The sequence below is a fragment of the Scomber scombrus genome, chromosome 18 (assembly GCF_963691925.1).
Source record: "Scomber scombrus chromosome 18, fScoSco1.1, whole genome shotgun sequence".
NCBI classification, from domain to species: Eukaryota; Metazoa; Chordata; class Actinopteri; order Scombriformes; family Scombridae; genus Scomber; species Scomber scombrus.
Window position 1 is genome coordinate 10,414,523 of NC_084987.1, and position 27,041 is coordinate 10,441,563.

The 27,041-nt window shown below is 39.1% G+C and overlaps 1 protein-coding gene across 1 annotated transcript in view; it reads left to right on the forward strand.

Moving 5' to 3' along the window:
* The window catches only part of baiap3 (BAI1 associated protein 3), a 36,616-nt gene extending 10,523 nt beyond the window's left edge, over positions 1-26,093 (forward strand). The window contains exons 3-34 of the mRNA XM_062438020.1: positions 5,528-5,615; positions 6,193-6,276; positions 6,470-6,577; positions 7,073-7,132; positions 8,580-8,646; positions 9,682-9,895; positions 10,121-10,165; positions 10,837-10,914; positions 11,581-11,686; positions 11,822-11,929; positions 12,006-12,098; positions 12,686-12,789; positions 12,872-12,989; positions 13,161-13,285; positions 14,587-14,677; positions 15,137-15,193; positions 15,317-15,414; positions 15,563-15,614; positions 15,725-15,876; positions 16,028-16,151; positions 16,703-16,843; positions 17,021-17,116; positions 17,370-17,585; positions 17,807-17,875; positions 17,973-18,052; positions 18,910-19,018; positions 19,487-19,558; positions 20,925-21,008; positions 21,239-21,359; positions 21,454-21,577; positions 21,654-21,859; positions 22,047-26,093. Of these exons, the coding sequence (XP_062294004.1) occupies positions 5,528-5,615; positions 6,193-6,276; positions 6,470-6,577; positions 7,073-7,132; positions 8,580-8,646; positions 9,682-9,895; positions 10,121-10,165; positions 10,837-10,914; positions 11,581-11,686; positions 11,822-11,929; positions 12,006-12,098; positions 12,686-12,789; positions 12,872-12,989; positions 13,161-13,285; positions 14,587-14,677; positions 15,137-15,193; positions 15,317-15,414; positions 15,563-15,614; positions 15,725-15,876; positions 16,028-16,151; positions 16,703-16,843; positions 17,021-17,116; positions 17,370-17,585; positions 17,807-17,875; positions 17,973-18,052; positions 18,910-19,018; positions 19,487-19,558; positions 20,925-21,008; positions 21,239-21,359; positions 21,454-21,577; positions 21,654-21,859; positions 22,047-22,150 (3,394 nt within the window). The 3' untranslated portion in view covers positions 22,151-26,093. The remainder of the gene's footprint in view (positions 1-5,527; positions 5,616-6,192; positions 6,277-6,469; positions 6,578-7,072; positions 7,133-8,579; positions 8,647-9,681; positions 9,896-10,120; positions 10,166-10,836; positions 10,915-11,580; positions 11,687-11,821; positions 11,930-12,005; positions 12,099-12,685; positions 12,790-12,871; positions 12,990-13,160; positions 13,286-14,586; positions 14,678-15,136; positions 15,194-15,316; positions 15,415-15,562; positions 15,615-15,724; positions 15,877-16,027; positions 16,152-16,702; positions 16,844-17,020; positions 17,117-17,369; positions 17,586-17,806; positions 17,876-17,972; positions 18,053-18,909; positions 19,019-19,486; positions 19,559-20,924; positions 21,009-21,238; positions 21,360-21,453; positions 21,578-21,653; positions 21,860-22,046) is intronic.
* Positions 26,094-27,041: the final 948 nt, after the last annotated feature.

The window sequence follows — 27,041 nt, forward strand, 5'->3', positions numbered from 1 at the left end:
GTGTTGATTTGTTATTGTTTTATGTCAATTCCTGTCTATAGATACTGTATGTCTAAATGTGTTAGTAGTAATGGGTGTATGCTGTAAACTGTGCATATATGTGTGTCTTTATATAAATGTGTGTGTGTATTCATAGACTTTACTGTATATGCTTAAGTGTATATGTGTATGTATGTATACATGTATGTGTGTATATGTATAGTTCAGTGTATGTATGTGCCATGTAATATGTGTAAGCATTAGTTTGACAGCACTGTGTACTCATTAACAGGGCCTCAGTACATTTTGTTTATGTTGGTCTTGATCTTGTCTAATCCTCATAAAAATATATTCAGTTTTTCTCTGCTGTTTTTTTCTTCTTGTCTGACTCATTACAACAAATAATGTGGCACAGGTAAAATAAGTCATCATATTTATTTTTTTCAATCTTGTTTTGAAGCTTATGTGAAGCCAAAAGTAATAGTATGAACCTGAGGTTTCTATAGCAACCTAAACATGGGCTGCTGCCACGATGTGAACTTATACTTGTAATAACGAATATGTCTATTTTTATCATGGAAGATAACCTCAGATGGGGAGCTGAACATTGATCAATTTTGGATTTCAGAGACAGACCAACAGGGGACTTTGTACATTTCTATTTAATCTATATTCTTGATGCTGTCTCAGTATGTTTTCTCAGTATATTTATCATTTTGAATTATTTTTCTAACGTAATTTTGTATATCATATCTGCTCCACTAGCATCCTTTTTATCTTGTTTATTAAAAACTGATTTGAACTGTCAGTATTGTGCATCTCACCTTTTTCTCATTTCCCATGCCAGCACCCTGGTGCTACAGGCTTCCCACTGAGCCTCAGCCGTGCATGTACCCTGAGCGTTCATCATTAGAGGCTGGCTGTTGATCTTTGTTATCCATTCAGACTGCAGCTGACCTGCCTGCACTCTCACTTTAATTGAGAATTTGCAAATGGGGCCGTGTAGATTTGGTCCGCTCCATCTACAGTTGTTGACCCAGTAGTACGGTCGGCTGTCAGACCTGAGCTCTAAGAACAGAAACTGGCACACTCTAGGTGTTTAATTCAGTTGAGCAAATGATGCTTTTACGTCTGTGTGTCCTAGTTATGTCTCTGGCATTATTGCAGCATACAGTAGATCCCACAGGGATTTGTATTTGAATGTATATTTTGGCTTATTACTGTGTGCTTTGTGTACACTGTTCACTGCCATCTCTGTCAACAACAATGGAATTCATATTGACCCAACATTGTTTTGAATCTTGAGCTTGCTGCAGTGAAATTAATGGATTTGACTCCTTAGGCTCATGGTTTTTTTTAATGAATGCAGAACAACACAATCAATTTAGAATGACACTAAATGGAAACCCCTAATGCACCTGCGATTACTGTCATAATGGCACACATACAATACGTTTAAAGGATTGGGCTGCTGCTGCTGTATATTTTTCTTCTTTGCAACAAATCCAATTAAATAAAGTAACAATGTCGTAAACCTTCCTCATAATATTTTCTTGACTTCCCTATCCTGTTTGTGTCATTCAGCCCCAACCCATTTGCTCCTATTAAAGGCATACATCTTTAAAAAGGAGTTTCAGATATATAATTTTTTTAAAGGTTAAATAATTTCCGAAAACAGAGGAGCACTGTAGTTTCATCAAATATTAATAAAACAGGAGTGAATAGTGTATTTGTTGGGGGACTATTTTTTGCAGCTGATTAACACATCAAATGTGACGCAATGATATATACTGCACATAAATATATGTATAAAGTAGTTAAAAACAGCTGCCCACTGGCCAGTTCCTATGTTAAAATACAATTTTTACATGCATCAATAATAATAAAAATCCTGAATTCTAATAAGAAATATACAGTACATTAAAACACTCACATGGGCCATTTTTCTTTTGATACTGGTGAGAAAACGTCCGCACTTTCACTTAAGTAAAATTATGAATACAGGACTCCTACTTGTAATGGAGTTTTTTTGGGCTTTTTGCCTTTATTTGTAAGTACAGTAGTTGGCTGCGAGGAAACAGGGAGAGAAAGGGGAATGACCTGCAGCATAGGTCCCTGGCCAGATTTGAACCAGGAACGCTGCCTTTATGTGGCTTTAACCACTTGACTACCCAAGTGCTGTTAGTACCTGAGCTTATAGTCTTATCACATGAGAAGTTCTTAAAGTTCCCCTCTAGTCAGAGATATTTCTTCTTCTTCCTTCAGTTGGATGTTTGAGCTTCACTCCACAAAGTGATGCATGTGCAGAGTTTTAAACTAGAAGACTGTTTTCACTTTCATCTGTTGAAAGTGGAAAAGTTCCCCTGTGCTCAACTTAAATCTCAGTTAAAAGCATCTATGTGCGATTTGTGATGTGGAAACCTGAAGCCTTCAGTGCACAATCACTGAGAATGAACTTTTCATTGAAGTAGGAGACACATTACGCCCAGCAGTTAAACTTTTTAAATAAGCCATATTTGCATATGTATAGATTCTGGATTTGAATGAAGGAGAATAAATCATTTAAATGATTTTAACATGGTAACTGAATGTTTTTTGTGGAGAACATTCAAGCAGAGGATTTTTATGTCTTAAATATGTCTGGAGAGGATCTTTAAAGTGCAGAGAAGTACAGAAACGTAAACAGCTATCAAATGTGGCTACACAGGCATTACTTTTTGGTAAGATCAGTTCATTTTAGTTGTTTTATTAGGAAAATGCAATCAATTATGTCCTTATCCTACATTTACAGTCATTGATGACAGACTATATATCAAGGGGCTGAGAGGAGACTTTAATGGTATAGCATTTGTAAGGTACGACCTTATACTGTCAGATATATGCAGGCGTAACTTCCCATGAGCTGTAGATGTAGCTGTAGCATAATACCAGACTGTGTTGCTTTATGAATAATAGTTAAGGAACATAAATCAAAAGTTCAACACACTCTTACATTACTTATCTTGTACTCAGGATCCATATGTGGCAACACTCTTTTCCTCTTTTAAAATAGGCTGAATCTTCAGTCAGCTATTGACCTGCACAGTGAAATGTGAAACAGAATTGTGAAGCCCCCAACTTAGATATCACTTCACACCATGCTAGTGTTCTGTCTGCCAGCAGTTCGAGCTGGAAGACTGCTGTTTGTTTCTCAAGCTGTTGAATGGAGAGATTCTATCAGAGCTGTTGAGTTTATAATCTCCACGTTGAGGATTTTTACACCTGTAATGTCGTCTTGTTTAATCAAATGTGTAATTAGAGTGAAACAAACGGTCGTGTGTAGTATTGAGGTGGGTGGTAGGGGGGACCTTGTCATGGAGGTCCTCGCTTGTGGAAGCAGCTGCAGGCTGATATTATGCAGTGACAACCGTAATCAATCAGATTAAAAAATCATCTTATTTTATTAGAATGCATACAGATGTCACATTGTCTTTCATGCTGTAAACGACAGTGATGTTTGCGCTATTAATTACCATGTATGCCCTGCCACATTATGTTGAAGTTGGAAGTGAGGGGTTGCTGTCACCTTCACATTCTAAATTAGTTTTGTTTGAAGACATATTATCATAGATAGAAAAAGTTCAGACTGTTCATGTTTTTTATTTATGTTTTGCTTCCCATTTACACTCCAGACAGGAAAACATAATTGAAGCGTTTGACTGAATTCTGAAAATAAATTAGAATAAAATGATGGTAAAAAAAAAAAAAAAAAAAAAGACCTGTTTCCTAGCAACATCAAATCAGTGTGTTATTCTACTGGTGTGTGTGTGTGTGTGTGTGTGTGTGTGTGTGTGTGTGTGTGTGTGTGTGTGTGTGTGTGTGTGTGTGTGTGTGTGTGTGTGTGTGTGTGTGCGTGCGTGTGTGTGTGTGCATGTGTGTCAGAGAGAGAAAGAAAGGTTGAAAGACATCGGCATCATTTTGTTTTTAGTTGCATCAAATCAGAATTGACTGGATTTGCATCATTTTTAGCTTTATTTCTTCTCATGGGCGCGTCATCCCAAAGCTCAAAATAAAAGATCCCAGACTCTCTGGACAAATGCTTAAACTGCATGATTGACAGGAGACAGGACCGATTTCTGGATACAAGAATGCCCGGGACAATTCAAGATGGATGTGGAGAGATTTGAGTGTCTCATATAACAAACATTACAATCAAATTAAGCTTGATTGTACTATATGTGCAAATGAAAACTGTAAAAAAATAAAAAATAAAATAAAAAGCAGCCCCAAATCATTCACAGATTGTAGACCCAGTTTGAGGTTTCAAGCTTCCAAACACTGACTGAGCGGTTTCAGATGAAAATGATTTGTTTTTGATCGGTATTTCACAATATTGCCAAACACACCAGTGAGGCTGAAAAATTAGTTTTAAATGAAAGCGGAAAATGGAAATACAGGGACTGCCAAGCATGACTAAGGGAACTACAGCTTAAAGCTTGTTTTAAAAGCTGTCGTGGTGTAATTTGTTCTCAAAAGAGGTCGTCTTTTTTATAGAATATACTGTGTTTTACAATAAGCCTGACACTGATAAAATATCAACAATTTTAACTGAATGCATCCGCCTTTGAAGCTTAAATGGGGTTGACGCAGTGGAAACGTAAAAACCAGCTCTCCCAGCACGGCAGCCATTAGTCTTCATCAATACCTCAGGGGTTTGCCATCCGCTCCCCCACCATGGCGAGAGTCAGTGGGTGCTGGGATGGGCTGCCACGCACCTGCTGTGATGTGATGACGCTAATAAAGGAGCGTGATGGGGCCTCTGCAGACAGCTCTTCTGCATATTCTGACGGGGTTGGCAGAGAGACAAGGAAGCTGGGAGGGTGAGGGGCCGACGGCATGGCTGATCCTGACGGTTCTGCTACAGCGCACATCAAAGCTGCCTGCCCCCCCAGTGATTTCCATCAGAGGCCAAGAGGAAGATGCCTGCTGAGAAATTTGGGGGAGGTTAGAAGGGTATTCCCAAGGTGTACAGCCATCTCCTCCCCCCCGAATGTGGCTGTATCACCATGACAACTGGGGCTGGTGGGGAGTCCGGGGATTCACTCACACCTGAAGGAAAACAGAAAACATAATTTGCAAATTGCACACAGCTCTGCTCATCATAGTAGATTAACATGGTTCATGCAGAGTGCAGACATGTTGTGTCGCTGACAGCTTTGGTCCAGACATGCTTTTGCTTTTCTAGTCTTAGAGATATGACGATATTCAATAGCTACTGAGGAGCTGAACTGTAGGCGAAGGAGTCCAGTGGTTCAACATTAACAGGAAACATAATCTTTATTGACAGAAGCTCATCCAAAGTGCTGTCTGCAAACATGATGCCACCAGTGTCACTGGATCCCACTGTGTGTGTGATTACCATCAAAAAATATTCAGTTATTAGACTAATGAGATGATGCATCTCAACTCCAACCTTATACTACACATCTCAACTCACCATTTCTGATAAATTAATATAATTTCCTATTTTTAGAATCGTGTTTGTCAATCTGCTCCCTCTTTTTGGCAGGATTTCTGAGGAGAGTGTGTCGTTCTTTGAGCGTACGAATGCCATCCTGCAGAAACAAGAGAACATGCTGCGGGCTGCCCAGGCTGAGGTAACCTTCACCCGACTTCCACCTTTCCGTCTGTCACACATTTGAGGCATGTAGCGAGTAGGCCTCGGCGCTGTCTTTCAGCCCCGTGCTGTGGCCAGTACGACGTCTGCAGACAGAAGGAATGGATGAGTAGGGTGCCCAGAAGACTAGAAGCTCAGCTGTGACAAGCTGCTGTCGAAGGCTATGCAATGACAGCAGTGATGCTTAATTGACATCTTTGCAGTGTGTGCTTGATGATTGTTTCCCCAAATTGCTGTATGACGGGGGAGCAAAAACAGAAGCGAAAAGCAAGGAACGTCCATAATACATTTCATGTTTGGGAAGACATCATGCTATCTTTTGAGACTTCCAATTTTGGCTGCAAAAATTTGGATCTCTTGATCTTTTGTTTTTTAAGTGATGCACGATTGATAAAATGGTTTAGAATCAGTGGAGAGGTTACCCCTTCCAAGTGGTGATTGAAGGTTAACTGTCAGTAATATCTTACTGTGACCTGAGCTTCTCCTCTGGCCAGTTCTTACTCAACACAGCTTTGAGGAGATTTTGTGTTAGGTAAACTGTTTCTGTCCCCTCACAGTGCCAAAGAGGAGCCTGCACAGTGCCGCCTCCCCAGGAGCATGTGGACCAGGCCTTTATTCCCGACAGGATCAGCAGGACAGAGGTGCGTTAGCTCAGCTTTGCTGTTTTCAGTGTATTTCAGCAGAGATTACATTTTTAAAAGTCACAATAACCCAGCACAGTCGTGTTTTTTATCCCCACTATCGATGTGCAGCAGAGCAGAAAGCACAAAAGCAAGAGAACATGAGCGTTTATTTTTCAAGGGTTGTTATTAAGTGGAGTGTGTTTTCATGTAGCTGGACCTGCTTTACGAGGAAGCTGTGTACACGGTGGTCAACCGAGTGGGAGTGCCTTCACCAGAACAAGTGAATAGTGACGAAGAGCTGTTTGCTTACCTCCTTAAGGTATCTATCCATGTATTTATATACAGTATCATCATTTACCTTCCCACCAAGGACAGGTTAAATGATGCAGAAAGTAATACATGTGAAAGTTCAATTTAATGACCATGAGCCTATCAGAAAAAACAGACTCTATTTCCTGAGCTTCATTAAATCTCTGCCAGTAACAATGACACTGTCCTTGTGAGCAAGAATCTGAGCAGATGCTTTTGGCTCAAACCTGACAAACATCAAAGCCCAGTCACACTGTGTACTACTACTACTATATTCAGCTATGATATTACATCTGTTCAGCTGATGTCATGCTAAGCTTTTTAGCCTCCTTTGTGTCTGGAGTAGGCGTCTTTTATTCAACGTGTTTAGCATATGTTCCCAGCTGGGCAGGTACAAGCAGGGACTCTGACTTTACCAAAGATGCTATAAAAGAAGTTGTTTTCATCGACTGTGTTTCCATGATGGCAATACAAGCATTTTTTCTTGCTTGCCCATCTCTCAAAGGTGTTTGATATGGGCGAGGAGGAACAGGATATCATCCTCCAAAAAGTCCAAGAATCCAAGGTGAGACACTTTGTACATGAGTCTGCGATACCAACAGACCTTTCTGTAATTAAAGAGATATTTTGGCAATAATCATGTACATTTCCATATTGTGATTATTATTATTGATGATATACCATGAAAATAGTTCCTATCTTGTGTCAAATTAAGCAGATTAAAACAGAGCAGGAACATGTTTGCTCATCAATGTTTCAGAGATATTGAGCAATGAATATTGATCCCACTATAAGGTTGTGGCGCCTTAAGCCATGTATATTTTCTTTTTGTTGTTTTTTAGTTCCTGTACTGTACATAAAAGGTACTATGAATAGCCAAGACACCAGAAAAATGAACCTGTGAATATACATGTTTTTTCAGTTGGTTGGTAGAGAGTTTATTCAGTTGGTTGGTAGAGATATTTTGTCTCTATTGTCAGGTTACTGTATGTTTGTCTAAATGAGGAATTACATAAAGGAACACAATTTTTTATGTCTTCTTTCATACTGACATAAATGTTCTGAGGTCATTTTGGTGACAGTGCTGCATCTATTGATTTGACATAATACTTTAAATGTTTAGAGAGCTGAATGAAAAAAAAAGGTTGTGATTCATAACCAAGCAATTGAAAAAGCTGCAATTGTAATATAAGTTCAGTAAAGCCAAACACTTGTTATTATATTGAACAGTCTGCGCTGCTGTGCCTGGTTACAATATTGTGCCCTTGATAAAATAGATTTTCATATAATTCAGAAGCTAATGGAAACCAGTTACTACCTGGAATGACAGAAAATATACTTTCAAATGTTTTGAAATACAGCAACTGTTTTTAATAATACATAGTATGCAGTAAGTGACTTGTTTGCTAAAATGCATGCAAAACCACTGATATAGCCCTTTCAGTCATTACCTTATTAAGCTGATAAAGCTCATTACAGAAATGAACTCTTTGGTGGTCACAAAGTGCAGTTTTAGATGTAACTAAATCCTCAGTTGTGCAGCCACAGGTGTTTTAGTGCATTTACTTTTTTTTCTCCTCATGCTCATATTTTGAACAGTGAAGTAGTAATACAGTGAAAGCATGGCCTGGAGAGCCACAGTTGGAGTGCACTGTGCCTTTGAGCTGAGAGATGTAAGACCTGTACACCTGGAAGCCTCATTTTCAATGAATCTGTGTCTTTATTGTGACTGACAGTATCTCATATATCTTATTAAGCACTGTGAGCTCTTTTGCTATACTGTTGGAAATGTTGTGAAAATATATTGTCCTTTGCCAGGACGTTGATTTTTTCTACCTCATGAGTCATAGAGGCTTTATACCTGATGAAGCATACATAAATTGATTTGTTACAGTCTCACTCCACAATGCATGCTGAAGGTTTACTTTAATGGAGATACAGCAGAATCAAGGTAAAGAAAGTACAATGATTTGTTGTACAGTTTCTTACTGAAACAAATTATTTTTTCACAGCAAGCAAGTTTCTCTTTGAGAGTTTCTGTGATGAAAGCAAAGAACCTGATGGCCAAGGATGCAAACGGTGAGACATGTGAAGTGTTAAATAACCATTTTCATGAGGAAATGGTTATTCAGCAACAATATGGAACTGAAAAAGCTTTTAATGGCACTTGCTCAATGAATACTCAAGTGATTTAAATTCCATTAGCTAACATCATATAGTTTTCAGCTCTTTGTGTCAATAAGGTTGTTCGAGGTAAGTGAGGCCAGTGCAGATTTTACCAGCAGTGATGAAACATTTTTTCTGATTAGGATGCTGTCCAATCTGCTTATGTCTTGCCGTGGTGTTATGCAGAAATTCATTTCCTGTTTATTCACATAGAATTTGATTATACTAAGTTTAATTCCTACATTGAGTTTATTCATTTTAACAGTCATCCCAGCTTTCCCCCCAAAGCTGAATACATGATATTTCAGATATGTGTACAACATGTACAAAAACTTGTACAATGAAAGATACACTGTTATTTTTAAGATTCTGAATTCACACAATTGCTAAGTAACAAGCTGAAGAAACATATTAAAAATGAAATCAGCTCAGATGATAAGCTCTGCCTTCTAATTGAGTCTGACATACTGCATCATTGATGTGGACATTTTGTATGCATGCCTTCTTCTTACTGTATCTCTCAGTGTATGCACGGTATGCTTATTTGACAGTTGCATGATGGGATTTCTGTATTGTAAGATGGGAATAATATAAGGGGTGTACAGGTTAATGAGTTAAATAATAAATGGTGCCATAGTAACCAAAATACATGCAGACATATGCAGTACATGTTGGCTAAATAACACTTTTTTTCATTGCCCTTCGGCTACAGCTGACTACTTGTAGCCTATGTGCAAGTGAGGCTAAATTAATCTCAAACAACCCTTTTGTGAAACAGTCGCACTGATTCCACTGACAAGCACTTTACCAAAACACAACACTGATTGTAATCACAAATAAGCCCAACGGCTTTCCTCACCATGGTGCTGTCACAGTGCCACCACTGTGATAAAAACAGTTTAAAGTGTGCAATAATCTTGTTTATGTGTGTCAACCTTTGGCCGGCAGGGTACAGCGACCCTTACTGCATGCTGGGAATTCTGATGGGCCAGAGCCCACGGGAGACCGAGGAGAAGAAGGAGAGAAAGTTCAGCTTCAGGAAGAGGAAGGAGAAGCTGGAAAAACGCTCCAGCACCAAGGAGGTGTTACCTGCCAGGTGTATCCAGGTTACTGAGGTTAAACCGGAGACTCTTAATCCTGTCTGGGATGAGCACTTTGTTTTGTGAGTACAACATTTGAACTTTGAGTACTGGACATGGTGATATGTGTGACATGAAGGATTGACAGTTTCATTTTGTTTCACACTAACACCCAAAGCTGTTAGTTATGTGACCAGCGCAGCAACTTGTCCTGTCTGTTGACTGTGGCACTGACAGGTTGAGTTGTTTCATGTCAGTGTTTACTGATGGAGATGATCATTTATTTACTTTGCTGTCTTTTTTCACAGTGAAATAGATGATGTCCACAATGACCTGTTGCATCTGGATATATGGTAAGATTAGTGCGAGCAGCACCGTGAATATCTTGATTGTCACCCTGCCAGAAGGACTAGGGAAGGTTTTTCCAAATGTTTTTAATAACATAAGGTTACACTAGGTTAAATTTGCTTTAATGTCAGATTATTCCAATTTTTGTTCTGGCATCACAGTTAATATACAAAAGTTGGGATGAAAAAGTTCATGTTGGTTCTGGTCGTGGGTGTAGTTGACAATTTGATCCTTTATATTTTTTTATCAAATGCTTAAATATGAATGTTATCTTTACACATTGTGCTTTTTTACTGCCCACACAGAACAGATACTCCCCCAAAAATAGATGTATTTAGTTCATTTACAATGTTTCAACATTATGACTCCATTGGGTAACAACATCTGCCCAAGATTATTCATATGGGAACTTTAACCAGGTGTCAATCCCAGGTTGAGCCCATCTGTTACATAAACATGCACATCAATTATTAACAATATTTACATAAAGAAACTTAGAGCTCAAACTCTCAATTAATCTGTTACAGTGTCATTTGCTTGTTTTATTGGTAAAAGCTCCAGTGAACGCATTGCACTGCTTCTCTTGAACTATCATGGCTCTCCGAGATGAAACATGTTCTTACAGGAAATGAGAGGTTGGGGTGTAATAACATCTGAATTATCCCCTTTTCTTCAGGGATCATGATGATGATGTGTCTGTTGCTGAGGCCTGCAAAAAACTCAATGAAGTCAGTGGACTTCGGGGAATGGGCAGGTAGAAGAAACTGTGTCATGTTATTCATTTTTAAGGGCTGGAAATCAAATGATTTGCTTTTGATTTTGTATACTTTACTGACATATAAATCGGTTAGAAATTAATTCATCCAGCTGGCGTTGTGGCAATGAATAGATGAGTCATTTAACCTGCCAATCAAAGAGCAATTTACATCTGAATTAAGCCAGAAGTTTCAGTTTATGAAAGAAGAGGCTTGAAACCTGCTTGTTAAATTCTGGGGATCATTTAGTATTTGTCCTTTCACCTAACAGAAAGACTGCCATACAGAAAAGCTCAGTGCCAATAAGTCTGTGTACACAGAGAGTTTAGCTTGGTAATGGAGAAACCAATGAAATAGACATGTCTAATGAAATGTGGGAATGCCAATTACTGTAAAGTCCAGAGACAAAGGTTGGCAAGCTGTTGGTGGAAAATGTACTTTTTTTTTATAACAAAAATATCAAAATAGCCAATTTTCATCAGGAAATGAAACTCATTTTACCAGCACTCTGATTGTACATCATTGTGAAAACAAGGCATTGTCTAAATGCCTAAAAATGAAAACTGTTAAATAATAGTTCTTATAATTAAACATTAATTGGCAGCTGTGATAAGCAGGGAAGATAACTTTGCTAACGTTCCATGCACACTGCTTTCTCTTGTCAGGTATTTTAAGCAGATAGCAAAGTCAGTGCGTTCCAACGGATCTGCATCATCAGCCTCTGAGGACAATGCCGATGACTTCCTCGGATGCATCAACATCCCATTGAATGTGAGTGTTTTCAGTGGAGAAATACCAAACAAACAAGTTGCTGTGGTACTGTTACAAATCAAACCACAAATAGATTCCGAAGAAAAAATATGAAGGATTTGTGTCAGTTCCATCTGGCTTGTTTCTTTCTTGCAGGAGATCCCTGTTGCCGGCTATGACACCTGGTTTAAGCTGGAGCCTCGATCGAGTGCATCTAAGGTTCAGGGAGAATGTCACCTGATGCTGAAGCTCTTTACCACCCAGGTATGTTTAACAGTGATTCAGTATATACATGTCTTCTTCTTACATGTATGGGATGTAATTTTTTTTTCTCCTTCAGAGAGACACAACTTTGTCTAAGAAAGACTCAAATGTGTCCATTCACAAAAAACTGCTGTGTCAAATCGTGGAGTTTGAGCATGCTCATGTTAAGGTGAGTTTCCTACAGATTATTTAATAAATCATTTATGGCAGTGACTTACTCTCAAACAACAGATTAAATTTCAATTAGTGTGTGTTTTAGTAAGTTGCTTTAAGAGCACAGAGACCTACGGCTGGAGTCAGTTAGCTGCTTGTACGGCCTGTTAGTTAAAACTGTCCTCTGAGGGTTGCTAAATAGGATTTAAGATGATTAGACTTTGTTCAGACTGCAGGGAAATTAATTTTGTATATGTGTGAACTGGAGTCTTTCCAATGTTAAGACAAAACAGAAAATGGAAGACTGAACAGCAAACTGTATTACTTATTGTGCTTGAGAACTACTCTGACGCTCCAAACAACTGTCGCTGCTGTGCTTGCTGATGTACAGAGTCTGTTTTGTGATGCAGAGTAGCTGTGCTCTCGATATGACGTTTTTTATAAGGATGTATGTGATAATGTTATGATTATAAGTGATATTATTTGTTTGATTTTAGGCCTTTCTGCAAGATAAACACATTTTTTTTGACAAATACATATCCTAGTATAGATTCTTCTTATCCTTATTAAAGTATGACATCTTAATCTTTTACGTCATACCAGAGAGAGCCATACAACTGGAACGGCCAGGTTACTCCTCCAGCCTGGACTGTACTGACTCACCATGCTGTGCAGACTGATCTCTCACCTATCCAACAGGCCATAATGTGAGTATTAATGGAGGAATCCAAACGATTAAATCAAATATCAAAGCATTACAATCAGGTAAAAGGTGCTTTTATAATGCAGTCGCTGGCAGTGCTACAGCAGCCACCATCGAACCCAGAGGGTGTGCTACTCCCTGCTGCTGCGCCTCCTGAGGACCATCGATGCAGAATGGGACCCTCCCACTGTGAGAGGAGACCTGGTAGGTTCTTTGCCAATGGCCTCCCAGTAGGAAAAAGCCTTTCATCATGTGGAAACAATCACCTCATTAGTTCAGCTCTTCACTGACATTCATCAAGGTTTTTGGTTCAGCCAAAAATGTCTCACAGCCAGTGTACTTGAAGCTATAACTGAGGGCCCTTCCTGTGTCCAGGAGAGGCAGTTGTCAGACAGCTTCAGGCTGTACACAGAGCACTGCCTGTGCCTGATGAAGAACATGCGTCAGATTTTCCCCTGCACCAGCGCTGCTGCCATTACACGCTACGAGCTCATGCTGAGGTAAAGTCACACTGCCATCACATCACGCACTTGCCCGTGCCACCATACCAGGAACACGCTCAACCTTTCACCCCAACAGACACAGTGAGACTACAACCAGTCTGTCACACTCTGTGGAGGAAGCAGTGTTTGGATCCTTACCAAACAGAAATATCTTAATCATTGCTCATTACTCATGTCAAAAGAGATATTAAACATTTGTTCCCAAACACACACATTCTGTTGTATAAAAGCTGTGACAGATTATCTGCACCAGCACATTGTTTTCTTAGGAGCAAAACAACAATGTATTATTTATTCCCTGTAAGCAGTCATTCTTTTACACTACTATCATATTATGCTTCCATTCCACCTGTAAAACCAGTCACTGAATCCTTTCATACCTTAAAATGTTGCTATCAAGGCTGTATGCCCCCCCCCCCCCCCCCCCTCGGAAGCTTGAATGTGCTCTGCTAATTTCTGGGCAAAGTTATTGTTAGATTTTGATATTTCTTGTGTACATATGGATATTTTTTATAAGATCATGGAAAATCATTAGCATTTATCACCGGGGGATCATGAGTATGAAAAGTGAAGAGTTAAATATAAAATCCAGGCACACATTCTCATTGACCAATGGAAACTGGACCAAGTGGAATTTTGACCCAGTTCTGACATTATATGAAAGTTCTGGTTTCAATGAAATCCTAAATTAATAATCCTTGAAGGAGCATGAATATCTGTACTACATTTGATGGGAAACTGGCCAGTATTTTGGAGATATCTTGCTCTGAATAAAGGTCTTGCATATAGTAAATGAAATCACAATTATTTGACTTTACCTTCATCTTACCATCAAGTGAAAAAGGAAGTTAGAGCAACAAAAGTGACGAAATTGGTAAAATCTAGAAGCTAGTAAAATTAGCTTATTATTGAAGTTCATGCTGCTGTGTCGGACTAATTTGGAAGAGACTCTTTTTTAATAGAAACTTCTCCAGCAAGAAGTCCAGCTCTGCCCAGTGATCAACACCTCGAGGGATATCTCTTCTACACTTCTCAGAAACACACACACACACACACACACACACACACACAGTGTGACTCGACTAACAGTCAAAGTTGAATCTCTCCTCTCCTGCTGATTATATAATGCAGGATTATACAATTATAGTGGAAAGAACTGAGTGCAGTAGTAGTTTTTCTCATTATTGTATTCTAACAACAATAGTAAATGTATGTATATGATGTTAAACCAGCATTTAGGTGACCTGGAAGAATTTTTATGTATTATAATTAGCTTTTTCCCTTTCTGTATATGCCAGGGGGATTGGCTACATGCAAAACATGCGGGCGTTTAAGAGTGTATGTCCTCTTCGAAATGAACTGCATTTGGATATCACCACTGCTGTCAAGGTAACAATGAAAGTGCAATTTCTACTAATGAGTAGGATTTAGTGGTATCTAGCGATGAGGTTGTGGATTGCAACCAACTGAATACCCCACACCCTTCCAAGCGTGTAGGAGTACCTACAGTGACCGCAAAACTCGGGAAAAACACAAAAGGGCCTCTCTAGAGCCAGTGTTTGGTTTGTCTGTTCTGGGCTACTGTAGATACATGGTGGACTCTGTGGAAGAGGACCCACTCCCTACATAGATGTAAAGGGCTCATTCTAGGGTAACGAAAAAACAACAATTTTTATTTTATACTTATTAAAACATATTGATGAATATTATATTCCATTTCTGCCAAGTCCGTTTCACTAGATGCCACTGAATTCTGCACATTTGTTGGCTTGAAGGATACACACATTGTTTTTTTGTGAGAGATGCTGAACATTGCACCTTTAATTAACCCACTGTCTGTTTCAACAGAAAGGTACAGCAGAGTGGTATGAGAGCTTAATTGCACGATATAAACCAGAGGATGGGGTATGTTTATACTCAAGAACACAAGTCTTAATGACAGAAATTCAAATGTCCTTTTCAGGTTTATGTAGTCTTGTTGTTATTGAGAATTTCAAGGATGTTGTGCTTTGTGTATTAACACTTTAGAATCTGGAGGAGCAGCTGAAGAGGCTGGTCCTTGTGGTTGATGATGTATGTGCAGACGTACAGAGAGCCCAGAACATCTACAACAAACTCTTCTACAGGTAATAATTGCTGCTGCAAAGGAAATGTTCAGGGGAAGAAAACAGCAGTATTTCATAATACAAGGCACTGTAATTGCTTTAAACATTGCATTAAGAGGTTATTATTGAACTGACAGCAGTTCCTCCTTTTGTTTATTTGTTCTCACAGTGCAGTGAAAGTGGATTTCTTCAGCATAGCATACAGGCAGTTGGAGAAACTGGTATGTCATTGAAAAATAAATAGAAAAGTTACTTCCTGAGTCATGCCATATTGTTGTTGTACACTTTATCAGCACTGGTATTTGAACAGTCAAATCATCTCATCCTTCAGGTAGCTGATGATGTAAATGTAGCAATGGAGCGAGTGTGTGGGACTCTGGAGCAGGAGAGCTCCAGACTGACTCAGATAATGGGAGAGACCATCTTTGAGCTCTTCATGTCCTTGAAAATCCTCAAGGGCTTCCGGGAGTTTCTTCCTCTCAAGTTGGTTATCAGTTCAACTTTTATGAATATTCATATAGCAGACTGACTGGCGGTTGGGTGTTTATTTGTTTTAAATGTCAGTGAAAACTCATAAAAATCAACCTTTTCTTCAGCTTAGAATTTATTAAAAAAACATGTTCTTCTGTAACAGGGATGCTAAAATGTTGGCCTTGACTGGCTTTCATAACTGGTTCAAGTCCTCCATTCATAAGTGGCTACAGATTGTTCATGACAGGTCATGTGACAGGATCTGCAAAGCAGTGGAAACAGACAAGGTGAGAGGCCACTGCTCTTTAAATGACTAAAAAAACATGAATTTAGCATTTACTGTGTAAGTTTTATATAACTGAGCAATTGTTTGTAACTCAATTTAATGTAGTTGTAAGCTGATACAAGGTGTTTTAATAGTTTAGTAATGTATGTGTTGTGTCTTTGTTAATATACTTTTCTAAATGAAATATCTCTTATAATTGCTTAAAGGAATTTAAGAAATCATGAACTAATAAATAACCAATTATGAAAGCATTAATTAACATTTACAAAACATTTATAAACTATTTATACCTGGGATTTAACTGTTAATGCTTTATAACAATTCTTCAGTGTGTTATATAGGATTACAACTATGTTACTGTGTTATACTCTTATCAAGCATTGTTGGAAGAAAGTAAAATACATGTAGTTTCACACATACTCCTTATAAATGTTAAAGAATGGAGCTAAAAGTATAGCTTAAAAAAAAAAGCAAATAAATCCTTGTTCATTTCATAATAACATGTATTTCCTGTTCCATTTTTCATATTGTGTTTGTGTGTTATGTGGGCAGATCGAACCTGTGCAGCAGGCCAAACACAGCTCCTCAGCAGCGGAAGTGACAACATGCTTCAGCCAGGTGCGCGAGATCTGGCTCCAGCTGGCCTGGCCAGACTCTGCGGGGGCCTTCATCTTTGTCACTCGTTTGACAGACGTGAGTCCCACTTCCAGTCTTGCCACGCTCATGCATGCACATCATGCACAAATACAGACACGACTCAGAGGAGACACATGGGATTATTGAAAGATTTAACCAGTGTTAGACCCAAAAAAAAATGTAAAAACTGTGAACTTTCTTCTATAAACAGGACTATTATTTTATCTGTGACAGAATTTCTGCAGTGAGGCTGTGTCCTACTCAGAGATGATAACACGCAAGATTGAGAGGAACCAGCAGGGCCGAGACCACAAGAGCTTCACAGTGCAGGTAATGCCTGTAGCAAGACAGAACTGGGAGAGGGCACACAGTGACGTGGGAAATAAATGTCAGCAAGTTCTCCGTGGTATTATAAAGGGCACAGCTGGAGATCAGCCCACTGACATGTTTTTTTTTTTAAAGCTTGTCGCCAGTCATTTACACTCAGACCCCGTCCCTCCACCTGTAGCCCTGCTTTTCCTTCTTTGTTTCTCCACCTCCACCCTCTGTTTCTCCTCTTCTGCTCCTCGTCGTTTTCTGCTAGCTCTGCATTGCCCTGAACAACACAGAGCATGTGCGCGTTTTCCTGGGTCACCTGCCTCGTGACCTGGACTGGCCGGGTGTGGAACGTGCCATGGAGGAGTCCTGCGGGGCCGAGGGGAAGGACCAGGTTTACAAGGCTCTCAACGGGCAGCTCTTCAACATGGACCTGGACCTGCAGAGAGAAGCCAAGCGCCTCATCACGCTGCTTACTGACAAGGTGCCACACACAGATACAGATCAACCTGAAAGCTTGAAAAATTCACTTGCTGTAGCACATGTGCAATTTTTCGCTGTCAGGTGTAAACCTTGTAGCTTTTTGATGAATTATCTACAAGCAGGGACTTGTGAATTGTGATTTTATATATTAAAAAGTAAATAGGATTTTTTTCAAACTGGAGGAATAAATGCATGCCCATAATAATTATTATTTCTGTGTAGATGCTGCCTGAGCTGCGTCGGTACATCCAGCACATCAGTCTGTCCCCAGACTCCATCAACAATGACGACGTACGTCCAAGGAACTCACTACAGTTTTCATTCTTTTATCAGTCGTGTTTGCAGCCACAGTGCTTGTCTAATGTGTGTTAATTGAACATTCTTCCAGGCTGTGGCACCACTTATGAAGTACTTACAAGACACTATGGTCGTCCTAACTGAAACCCTTGTGAAGGAGAATCTCAGCAGGTAATTGCACTCGCCTACTTGTTATAAATATGACTTCATTTATTTTTGTTGAACAGGGACAATACCTAATTAACAAAACTATTCTGAGTTATAATTGTGCCACATTCTGTCTAATTGCTCATTTCCATTTGGCATCTCTGTGCACCCAATGATAAAAGTTTGGAGAAATATTTAGAAGAGAATCATGAAATCACACATTTTAAATGTGACATACAGGACAGAAGCCATAAAATAAACTTACATAATACCATAAAAAACAAATATACCACATAATACAAGAATATCTAGATTCTAGAGCACATGAAGCAGATGCACAAACAGCATGTATTGCTTTAGCTACTGAAGCATGTAAATTATGTAAATTTCCCATTTGTATTATATTTATTTACATTAAAATGTACTTTATATGATCAGCCAGTTTCCACTCCTTCCACTGTGACACTCCCGTGCAGCCTCTTGCTTATTATTTTTCATGTACATACAAAACTGTATCATCAGCATATATTTGATGGGTAGAATCATTATGTAGAATAACAAACCCAAAAAAGACTTTAGTGGGACCCCAGCCTCATGAAAAATATAAATTATGTCAAGTTCCGTAACCACACTCACTGTTTTCCATACACCACACAATAATTGAATAAGACCAGTTGACAAGTGTGACAGCCCAGCAAATGATGCTCTATGTGAATGTTAACTAAGCAGTATTAATAATAGATTTATTTTGTGTCACAACATATCATTATTGAGCCTTTATCTCTCAAATCATATACAAAGCTGAGTGAGGGTACAGTGGTGTAATTGGAAGAGCTGGTAAACAAATGCGTGGGTGTCCCATTGTGTCTGCTGTCTCATAGAGTTCTCCAAAGCATGTGGGAGCTGCTCCTGCGGATGATCCTGGACACAGTAACAGAAAACAGGGGTGTTCAGGTGGAGTTTTATAACCGCTTCCAGTACACTGTGGAGGTCAGTGATTACTGAATTTTATCTCACAAAACCCTTTAACTGTTTCTAGCATAACATGATTATGTGCCCACCAAGAAGCGTAATCTGCTTAAAAAGACGTGTCAAAACTGTAACGATTATTGTCATTTTACTATCAGCTTTTAATTAGCTCTGTATGCTTGCTGTCGTGCAATCATTTGCATATATCAGATATTTATGAAGACACTAGGTGGTAGTTCAGTGCCAAAGTGAGTTCCCTCATGAATGACCATGTGGGAGCTGCTGTATATTCTAATGCCAACTTAACCAGCTGGCAGGGGACGTGACAGATTTTCATGAAAAGTCATGGCATGCCACAAAAGTGGGCTGAAATTTGGAGTTTGGCAGACAAATAATGTGTTTGCCTGCCAGAGGTTTCATGCTGTTTGTGTGAACGAGTCACTCCTATATGCTGAGACTTGTGGATTTTTTTTCTTTTGAATTCTTTAGACTCTGTTGCAATTCTTGCACGCCAAAGGAGACGGGCTTTCCCTGGAAGACATGAAGAGTGGAGACTACAAGGTATGAAGTCTTGCAATCTATCAGTCAGGACTCTTGATGGTTGGATGGTTTTCTTTCTAGATGGTTTTCTTTCTGGATGGATGGATGATGGATGGATGGATGGATGGATGGATGGATGGATGGATGGATGGATGGATGGATGGATGGATGGATGGATGGATGGATAGATAGATAGATAGATAGATAGATAGATAGATAGATAGATAGATAGATAGATAGATAGATAGATAGATAGATAGATAGATAGATAGATAGATAGATAGATAGATAGATAGATAGATAGATAGATATATAGATAGATAGATAGATAGATAGTTTTTTTTTTTTTTAAAGTTGCATGAACTAATTGAACCACGTGTAAAACAACAAAATGTATTGTTTTCCACAGGTTACAATGAGTCAGCTCGTGCTACATTAGTCGAGGTCCATCTTGACCAAAAAGTGCGAGGGTCAACTTCAGTCACACATAACTGCAGATAGATGAGTTTGAAGTGAGCTAAACAGAGTGGATGTTGGTTGAGGCAGAAACTATGAAGCTGAGAGTTCTCTGTTAGACAGACATGAGGTGTTGTTGCTTTGGGCAGGAAAGATTTCCCGTATCAGTCCTTGTGACAGTGAAGGTGAATCAGTCTGTTAGAGAAAGTGCTCAGCTCCAGTATTTGGGGGAGTGGGTGGTCAGGATTATCTGTAATAGATAACAGTTCAATGTCCTCCTCTCCACCACAACTTCAAAGGTACCTGGTTTGCAGCCAATTACGAAGCCGGCCTTCTTAATCAGTTTATTAAGTCTGTTGGTGTTGCTGGCTCCAGTGCTGTTCACCCAGCGGACTACAGTGAAGTACAGGGCACTGGCCAGTTGAAGGATCTCAGCTTCCTCAGGAAATATATTCTACTCTTCCCTGTCTTACATGGAGCTTCGATGTTGGTCCATTTCAGTTTGTTCTTAACCATGCCAACATCCTCATTTAGAATACACAGGAGCTGTGTAGTCTTCCTCTACCTTCAGAAGTCGATCACCATCTCCCTGATTTTGGCCACATTCAGAAGCAGATGATTTCTTCCAGACTACCAGTGTTCTTTACTCCTCCTCTCTATCCATCATTTATACACCCAGCCACTGCAGAGTCATCAGAGAATTTCTGCAAGTGGCATGACCTGGAGTTGTACTGAAAGTCTGAGGTGTACAAGGTGAAAAGGAAGAGAAACAGCACAGTCCCCTGTGGAGCTCGTGTACTACTTTCCACTATTCACACAGAGCACTGCCCAGTCACACAAACTGTCTGTCTGCCTTTATGCCATTTATGTCTTCCTACCTGAGGTGTTATTTATCTATTTTCACTTTGTGATCTTCCTCATGCTGCTTTAGGCCCTGGACGAGGAGCTCAGGCTGAACAAATGTTCCTCCTTTGAGCTGATTGAACAGTATTATCTGGAGAAGATTTCCCAACAGGTGTGTTTCAACTTAGCAGCCTGACAATCTCATTTTAGCCCTAAAATGGACAGAGGAGTATTGATTGAACAGCACAACACTCTGTCTTCTGTTGTTTTACCTGTGATTGAAAATCTGCTTTCTCCTGGACACTTGATGAAACACAATGCTGATATATGCTGAAAATTGATGAAATACTGTATGATGATTATATGAATCCTCAGTAGAAGACACTGTTTTTAATGTTTTAGAAAACACTCAAACATACCCGTTACGGCCGGATCAGTGTGAAGTGCTACTATGATGCTCCAGAGCAGAGACTTACAGTGGAGATTCTGCACGCTGCAGATATAATCGCTTTGGATGCCAATGGTAAAACTTAATTGGTCACTTTAATGGTCAGAATTAAATGCAGGTTGTTGTTTTAAAGTTTTAACTCCATCCCTGTGTTTTTGATCTTCCTCAGGTCTGAGTGACCCATTTGTCATAGTAGAGCTCTGTCCTCACCACCTCTTCCCCATGGCAAAGAGTCAACGCACACAAGTGAAACTTAAGACACTGCATCCAGTGTTCGATGAGCTCTTTCACTTGTGAGATTCCCTCCTTTTCTCTTCCCATTTATATGTGCTAATGCCCCTGATTTGATTTTTTTCTCATGTCTTCCAGCCATGTGAGCCCTGAACAGTACAGACACCGATTCGCTTGCTTGACCTTCACTGTGATGGACTACGATTGGCTTTCCACCAACGACTTCGCCGGTGAAGCTGTGGCTCCTCTCAGCGACTTCTGTTGGCCTGGCAGACCAAACGCCTCAGCAGCTGGCAAGAGCGTCCAGCCAGCCATTCTCCACCTGTCTCGCAGTAAACCGAGTGGTACATATACCTTCTGGCTGTATCAAGTTGTTTAGTTTTTTTTTATATTGGCTTCTTCATGGGAGACCACAGGGGTGTAGGTCTGGTTTTCCAATTACTTCTCCAATACGACATGAAAAGCCATTCAATCTAGAGATATTTGTGTCAGGTGTGGGAATTACTCTCATCTGTTTGCTCTCCCCTCCAGAGAAGCCAATCATGAGGATGCTGGACGCTCGCGTCGGAGACAAAGAGGCTCAGGAGTTTGTCCGCAGGCTGAAGGAGATTGAGAAGTCAATGGAGGAGGAGTAAAAGCTATCAGCGCTGCCTGTATTGGTGTTTCCTGACCACGTCTTACAATATGTGCTTTTGTACTGGTATGATGTTTACAATATTTTATTTTGATTTTTACAATATTGGATGTTATTGTTTGTTCAGTAATTATACCAAAATGAAAAAGAAAAGAAAAAGGAAAACAGTGAAGCATATCATTGTTTTTCTAACTGGGAGATGAACATCCTGTCACTGTGCAACCCTATGCTGTCTCAGTTAAACTCTATTTTAGAAATTAATGGATAGTTGATCCTAAATGTTACTAGTCTATATTTTTTTGTAATGAGGTTATTGTTATCTTTGTTGTATGATCTTTGATATGATAGATTTAACATGTCAGAACTATTTTGTGGAAGTAGCTTATATATCCAATAGTATTCAGTCAAAGTCTAAATCTATACCTCAGATATGCTCATTAGTTGCAGGGGAGTTCAACAGGTCTTGAATCTTTTCACATCCCTAACAGACATTGTGGATATAAATTGTGTGAAGGCTCATTTAGAATGTGACAGATGGATTAGATGTGATTGATTTTCCCAGATCATACACTATAAATGAAAATACCTATGTCACGAAGGAAATCATGAAGACACAACACATCGCTTTGGGGAATTACACTTTGTGAGATTTGGTGTTTTAAGGCCAGTCAGACAGATCAGTAGCAGAGAGGCCTAACACTCCCCTGAGGCACACGCCACTGCTCTGGTTCATTCGACTTTTCAGATTGCTCTTCACGAAGCCCGTGATGGGTCATTAAAGAGGTCAAAGACAGTGCTGTCGTGCTGTAGTGGTGGGAAGACCAATTCTTTTAACTCACTTCCTTCTTGCCGGTTGACTGCAGTGAGTCAACATCTCTGCAGACTTGTATGTGACATTTTTGTCCAGAAACAGAACACTACACGTGTTGTGGGAAATCAGTTAAACAGGTTCATTTATAGAACTAATAGCCCAGTGAGGAAATAACACACATTTGTGTTGCTTTAAATCAGCCTGAATTGATGTGCTGTAGACTGAACAATTAATGAGCACCTAATCCATATGTTAGCAACTGAAGTGATAAAGAAATTCAAACATACAGCTGCAACCTGAAATAATAACCCTGCACACAAACAATTTAACATCCTTTAATGAGAAATGGGTTTTGCCTGTACTTTTTATTTCACTGCAACATTTCATGCCATGATTGCCAAAATAGTCCGACAAATATCGTACTTATTTTTCTGATTTCAACATTTATGTTGGTTTGTTGAAACAAGAACACAGACGAGCTGAAGTTGAACATACAGATGTATTGATTTGCTTCATAATGTTGCTTAAGTTGTGAAATGACTGACTTGTTTTTCCTTATTGGGGAGCAGTAGCTATATTAAGAACAATTCATACTTTCATGGTTGTGGGCACACACAAGGAGACCCTGCTGCCTGATAATTGAAAGGAACGAAATACCTCATGTTTCCCCTAAAGATAACACAGTGTGAGGCACAGTGTGTGCCCTTATGTCCACATGGTACAGCTTCAAAAAATGTTATTAGGAGAAACCCAGCTAATTGCAGCTAATGAGCTCATGTAGCGTTCAGAAAATTCTGAAAACAGCCATCAAACATGGCAAAGCCTTTATTATCCCAGCATCAAATCAATGGAAGCTCATCACAGGTGTTCCACAAGGACCAACATTTGAGTTTGAGTCTCAGTGTGAGACCTAATCTCTTGAGGTAACAAATGAAGAAAAGCATAATGAACCTGTGCAGTGGCATAATTATACATATGGGGTGATGCCAGCCCTGTGTGCCTGCTGCTCAAGGGACAGGCATGACTCCCATTCTGACCAGGTCTCTGAAGTTATGTGTGATTGATAGGTTAGGATTTGAATGTTTTCTTCCAGAAAATATACAATTATTATATTGTAAAGAACAACACATCTTTATGCAATTGACACTTGACTGGACAACTCAGAAAGCACAAATTCTAGCAAACGCTTAATAATGAAGTAGCTTAGATTTACTCTCATAGTAGTGGTGACCTAGCAAGCTAATAACAACATAGCAAGTTGAAGGGCTGGTTTCCTTTGATTTAATCAGGAGAAGTCTTATAAGCCTTATAAAGTGACTTTCTAAAACGTATTCAATTTTACGTATTGACTAAGAAGTCCTGGACCAACTAGATTAATTTCATTCACCTGTATTAGTCTTTTAGTGAGTATGTGCACAGTTCTTACTAATGACATTAACATAAATCACCTGTGTTGGTTCTCCTTAGTGCTGGACTGAAGGTGTCATAAAAGCTGAATCTAGTCATAAAAATCTCACAATTTAGTGGAATCAAAAGCATAAAAACTTGACCCAATCAACTGGTGGTTTAATTTAAATGTGCCCTATGGAGTTAGTCTTGAGATCTAACAGGTGTTGAATGCATTTTTTTCCTCACCAAACATTTGCAAAAACAAATAAATTAAATTCTGCATTATTGTTTGTATCCATGTAATAGCTTGTTGACTTTGTCCCTGCTTTTACTGGCACATTGTTGCATTTCTTGGCACATGTGTGTCTGTTTTGTTGTCTCTCGCTCATAAAAAAACAAACTGCTCCATAGCACCACTAGTGGTCAGAAACCCCACAGGGTACATTTAAACTTCAGTCCAATTAGTCATAGATTTTAATCTTCCTTCGAAAACTGATTTAGTTATCACAAGATTGGGTTCAGTCTAGGACTTTACTACAACATATCTGAATCTTGTTGTAAAGGACACATAAAATTATAGGTTTAATTCCTGTTAAGGAAACTGGCCCATACTGTCACAAATGTAATGTAATGTCTAAGGTTTCACGACAAGTAGTTCCTAATTGGAAAGTGCAAAATCAAACCACGTGGGTGTCATGTGTTTGAGTTTCCCCTGGTGTGTTAAAAGGCATTTATATAAAAGAATACACGGAAGGGCTTCAGGAGTTGTTACTAGATGTTGCCAGTTGAAGCATGGCTCTTAATTTTAGTCAAACACCTTACTGACACGCCAATAGGATCTCAAGGTAGTAACAAATGTGTAGAGTAGAAAAACACTGTAGCAAGTACCAAGAACATAGCACCAAATTTTAACACCGACAGCGTCTTGATAGTGATGTAACTTTACAGTAGCTGCTTGTGTAGTGCTTTGTCGTTACCCTGTGGAGTTGTGAGGATGAAGCACGCAACAAAAAAAAAAAAAAAATGATGTCTATCTATGCCCGGAAAGTGTGCTGCTGCATTACAGGGATTGTTCAGGTGCTCAAGAAGGCTGCCTTACTTAACAGGAGCGAGGAATCCTTTTTAGTCCATCTAAACAGCACTTGCCTCTATGTTTTGTTTTTGTTTTTAAGATATTGCTGGCAGAATTTGTTTGTTAGCATTGTTGCTGCAGAAAAATCATCTGCCATGTATCACCTGCTGTCTTCTTTGTTGACAACACGTTGTAGGTTACCATTAACAAGGACTGAAGGACATGAGTATAGTAATTAAATTATTAGCAATCCTAAAATTAATCTGAGACTGGTATTCTGGCCAGCATTTGTTGAGTAGAGTACATTTTTGAAATGGATTGATTCTGGTGATTTATAAATTCAAACGTATAGTATGTTGAGTCTTCAAATGTTCAGTGAAGTCATAGTATTATTTATAATATTTTAAGTGAATTTGACAAAAGGCTGTAGTTTTGTTGCCCGTAATGGAAAAAGAAGGTGGCAAAGCTCAAAGGCCTCAGTATATAAAATATATCAAAGGACTTCAGACTGAAATAGCAGAACATGACTCATGACAATCTAGTTTCCTGACTCTCATTGCTGACATCGAGAGAATATTTGGTTTGTCATCTGCCGTCTAAATTTAATGGGAACAGCTGGTGAAATGTGTCTTGAAGAGGCAAAAATCTTCAATTTGTTATCGTAAAAGTGAATTATTTGTCCTTGAATTATAAATGCCTGTGTTGCTGTTTATTGGATTATACCTTTGGGAAATGTCTATGACCTTGAATAAAGATTGTATTTAAATTTGGACTTGGTATCTTTACTGTTCATGGCGCATTTAAATTTGCAGCATGGATAGATGACTAATAGACTGACATATTGCTAAATGAACAGGTGGAACAACTCCTGCACCTAATATTTTGTGTCTCTTAAAACTCAGCGGGTCTACTTAGTGGAAAGAAATACAGTAAGTCCCTAATTTTCAGGGTAATTTGCAGGTATTTAACAGTTAATTTTAGGACTTTTTACAGAAGTGGTGGTGTAATTTAGTACAAGTTATAAGAAAAACTGAGAGAAAGTTGGTTGATTTGGTAAGTGCCCACTGATTATATCTGGGTTTATATGCAGTTTGTAATTTGCAAAAACCCTAATAACTTAGACTCTTAAGAAGTTTTTAATGGACAGAAAATAGTTAATGGGAAATGCTCATTATAGACTTTTTAAGAAAAAATATATGTTGCTAATATGAGGTTTGACACACGAAACTACAGTCAATGATTTGTAAAGAGTAATTTCCAGGAAAATAAAACAAAATGAAATGGCCTGTAAAAGCCTTACTTGAAATGCTACAAGCTGACACTGACCTGCCTACTTTTCATCTTGCCCACAATGTCATCATCCTCTCAGTCAATCTCCCATGTCCCCCCACCCTCCATATCCCTCTGTCTCTCCTCGTCCTTTAATATGTTACCTCTCATAGATACCTAGAGATCAAACACATCGTGTAATCCCACAGAAACCCTAGAGGGAAAAACCACATACAAACACTGGGACACAGGAGTGTTCATTATGTCCAGTGTGAGATCAGAGAACCAGAAAACTCACCGTGTCACAAATCACTTTGCTGCCCAGGTTTCTCAAAGAGCCTCCTATGACAG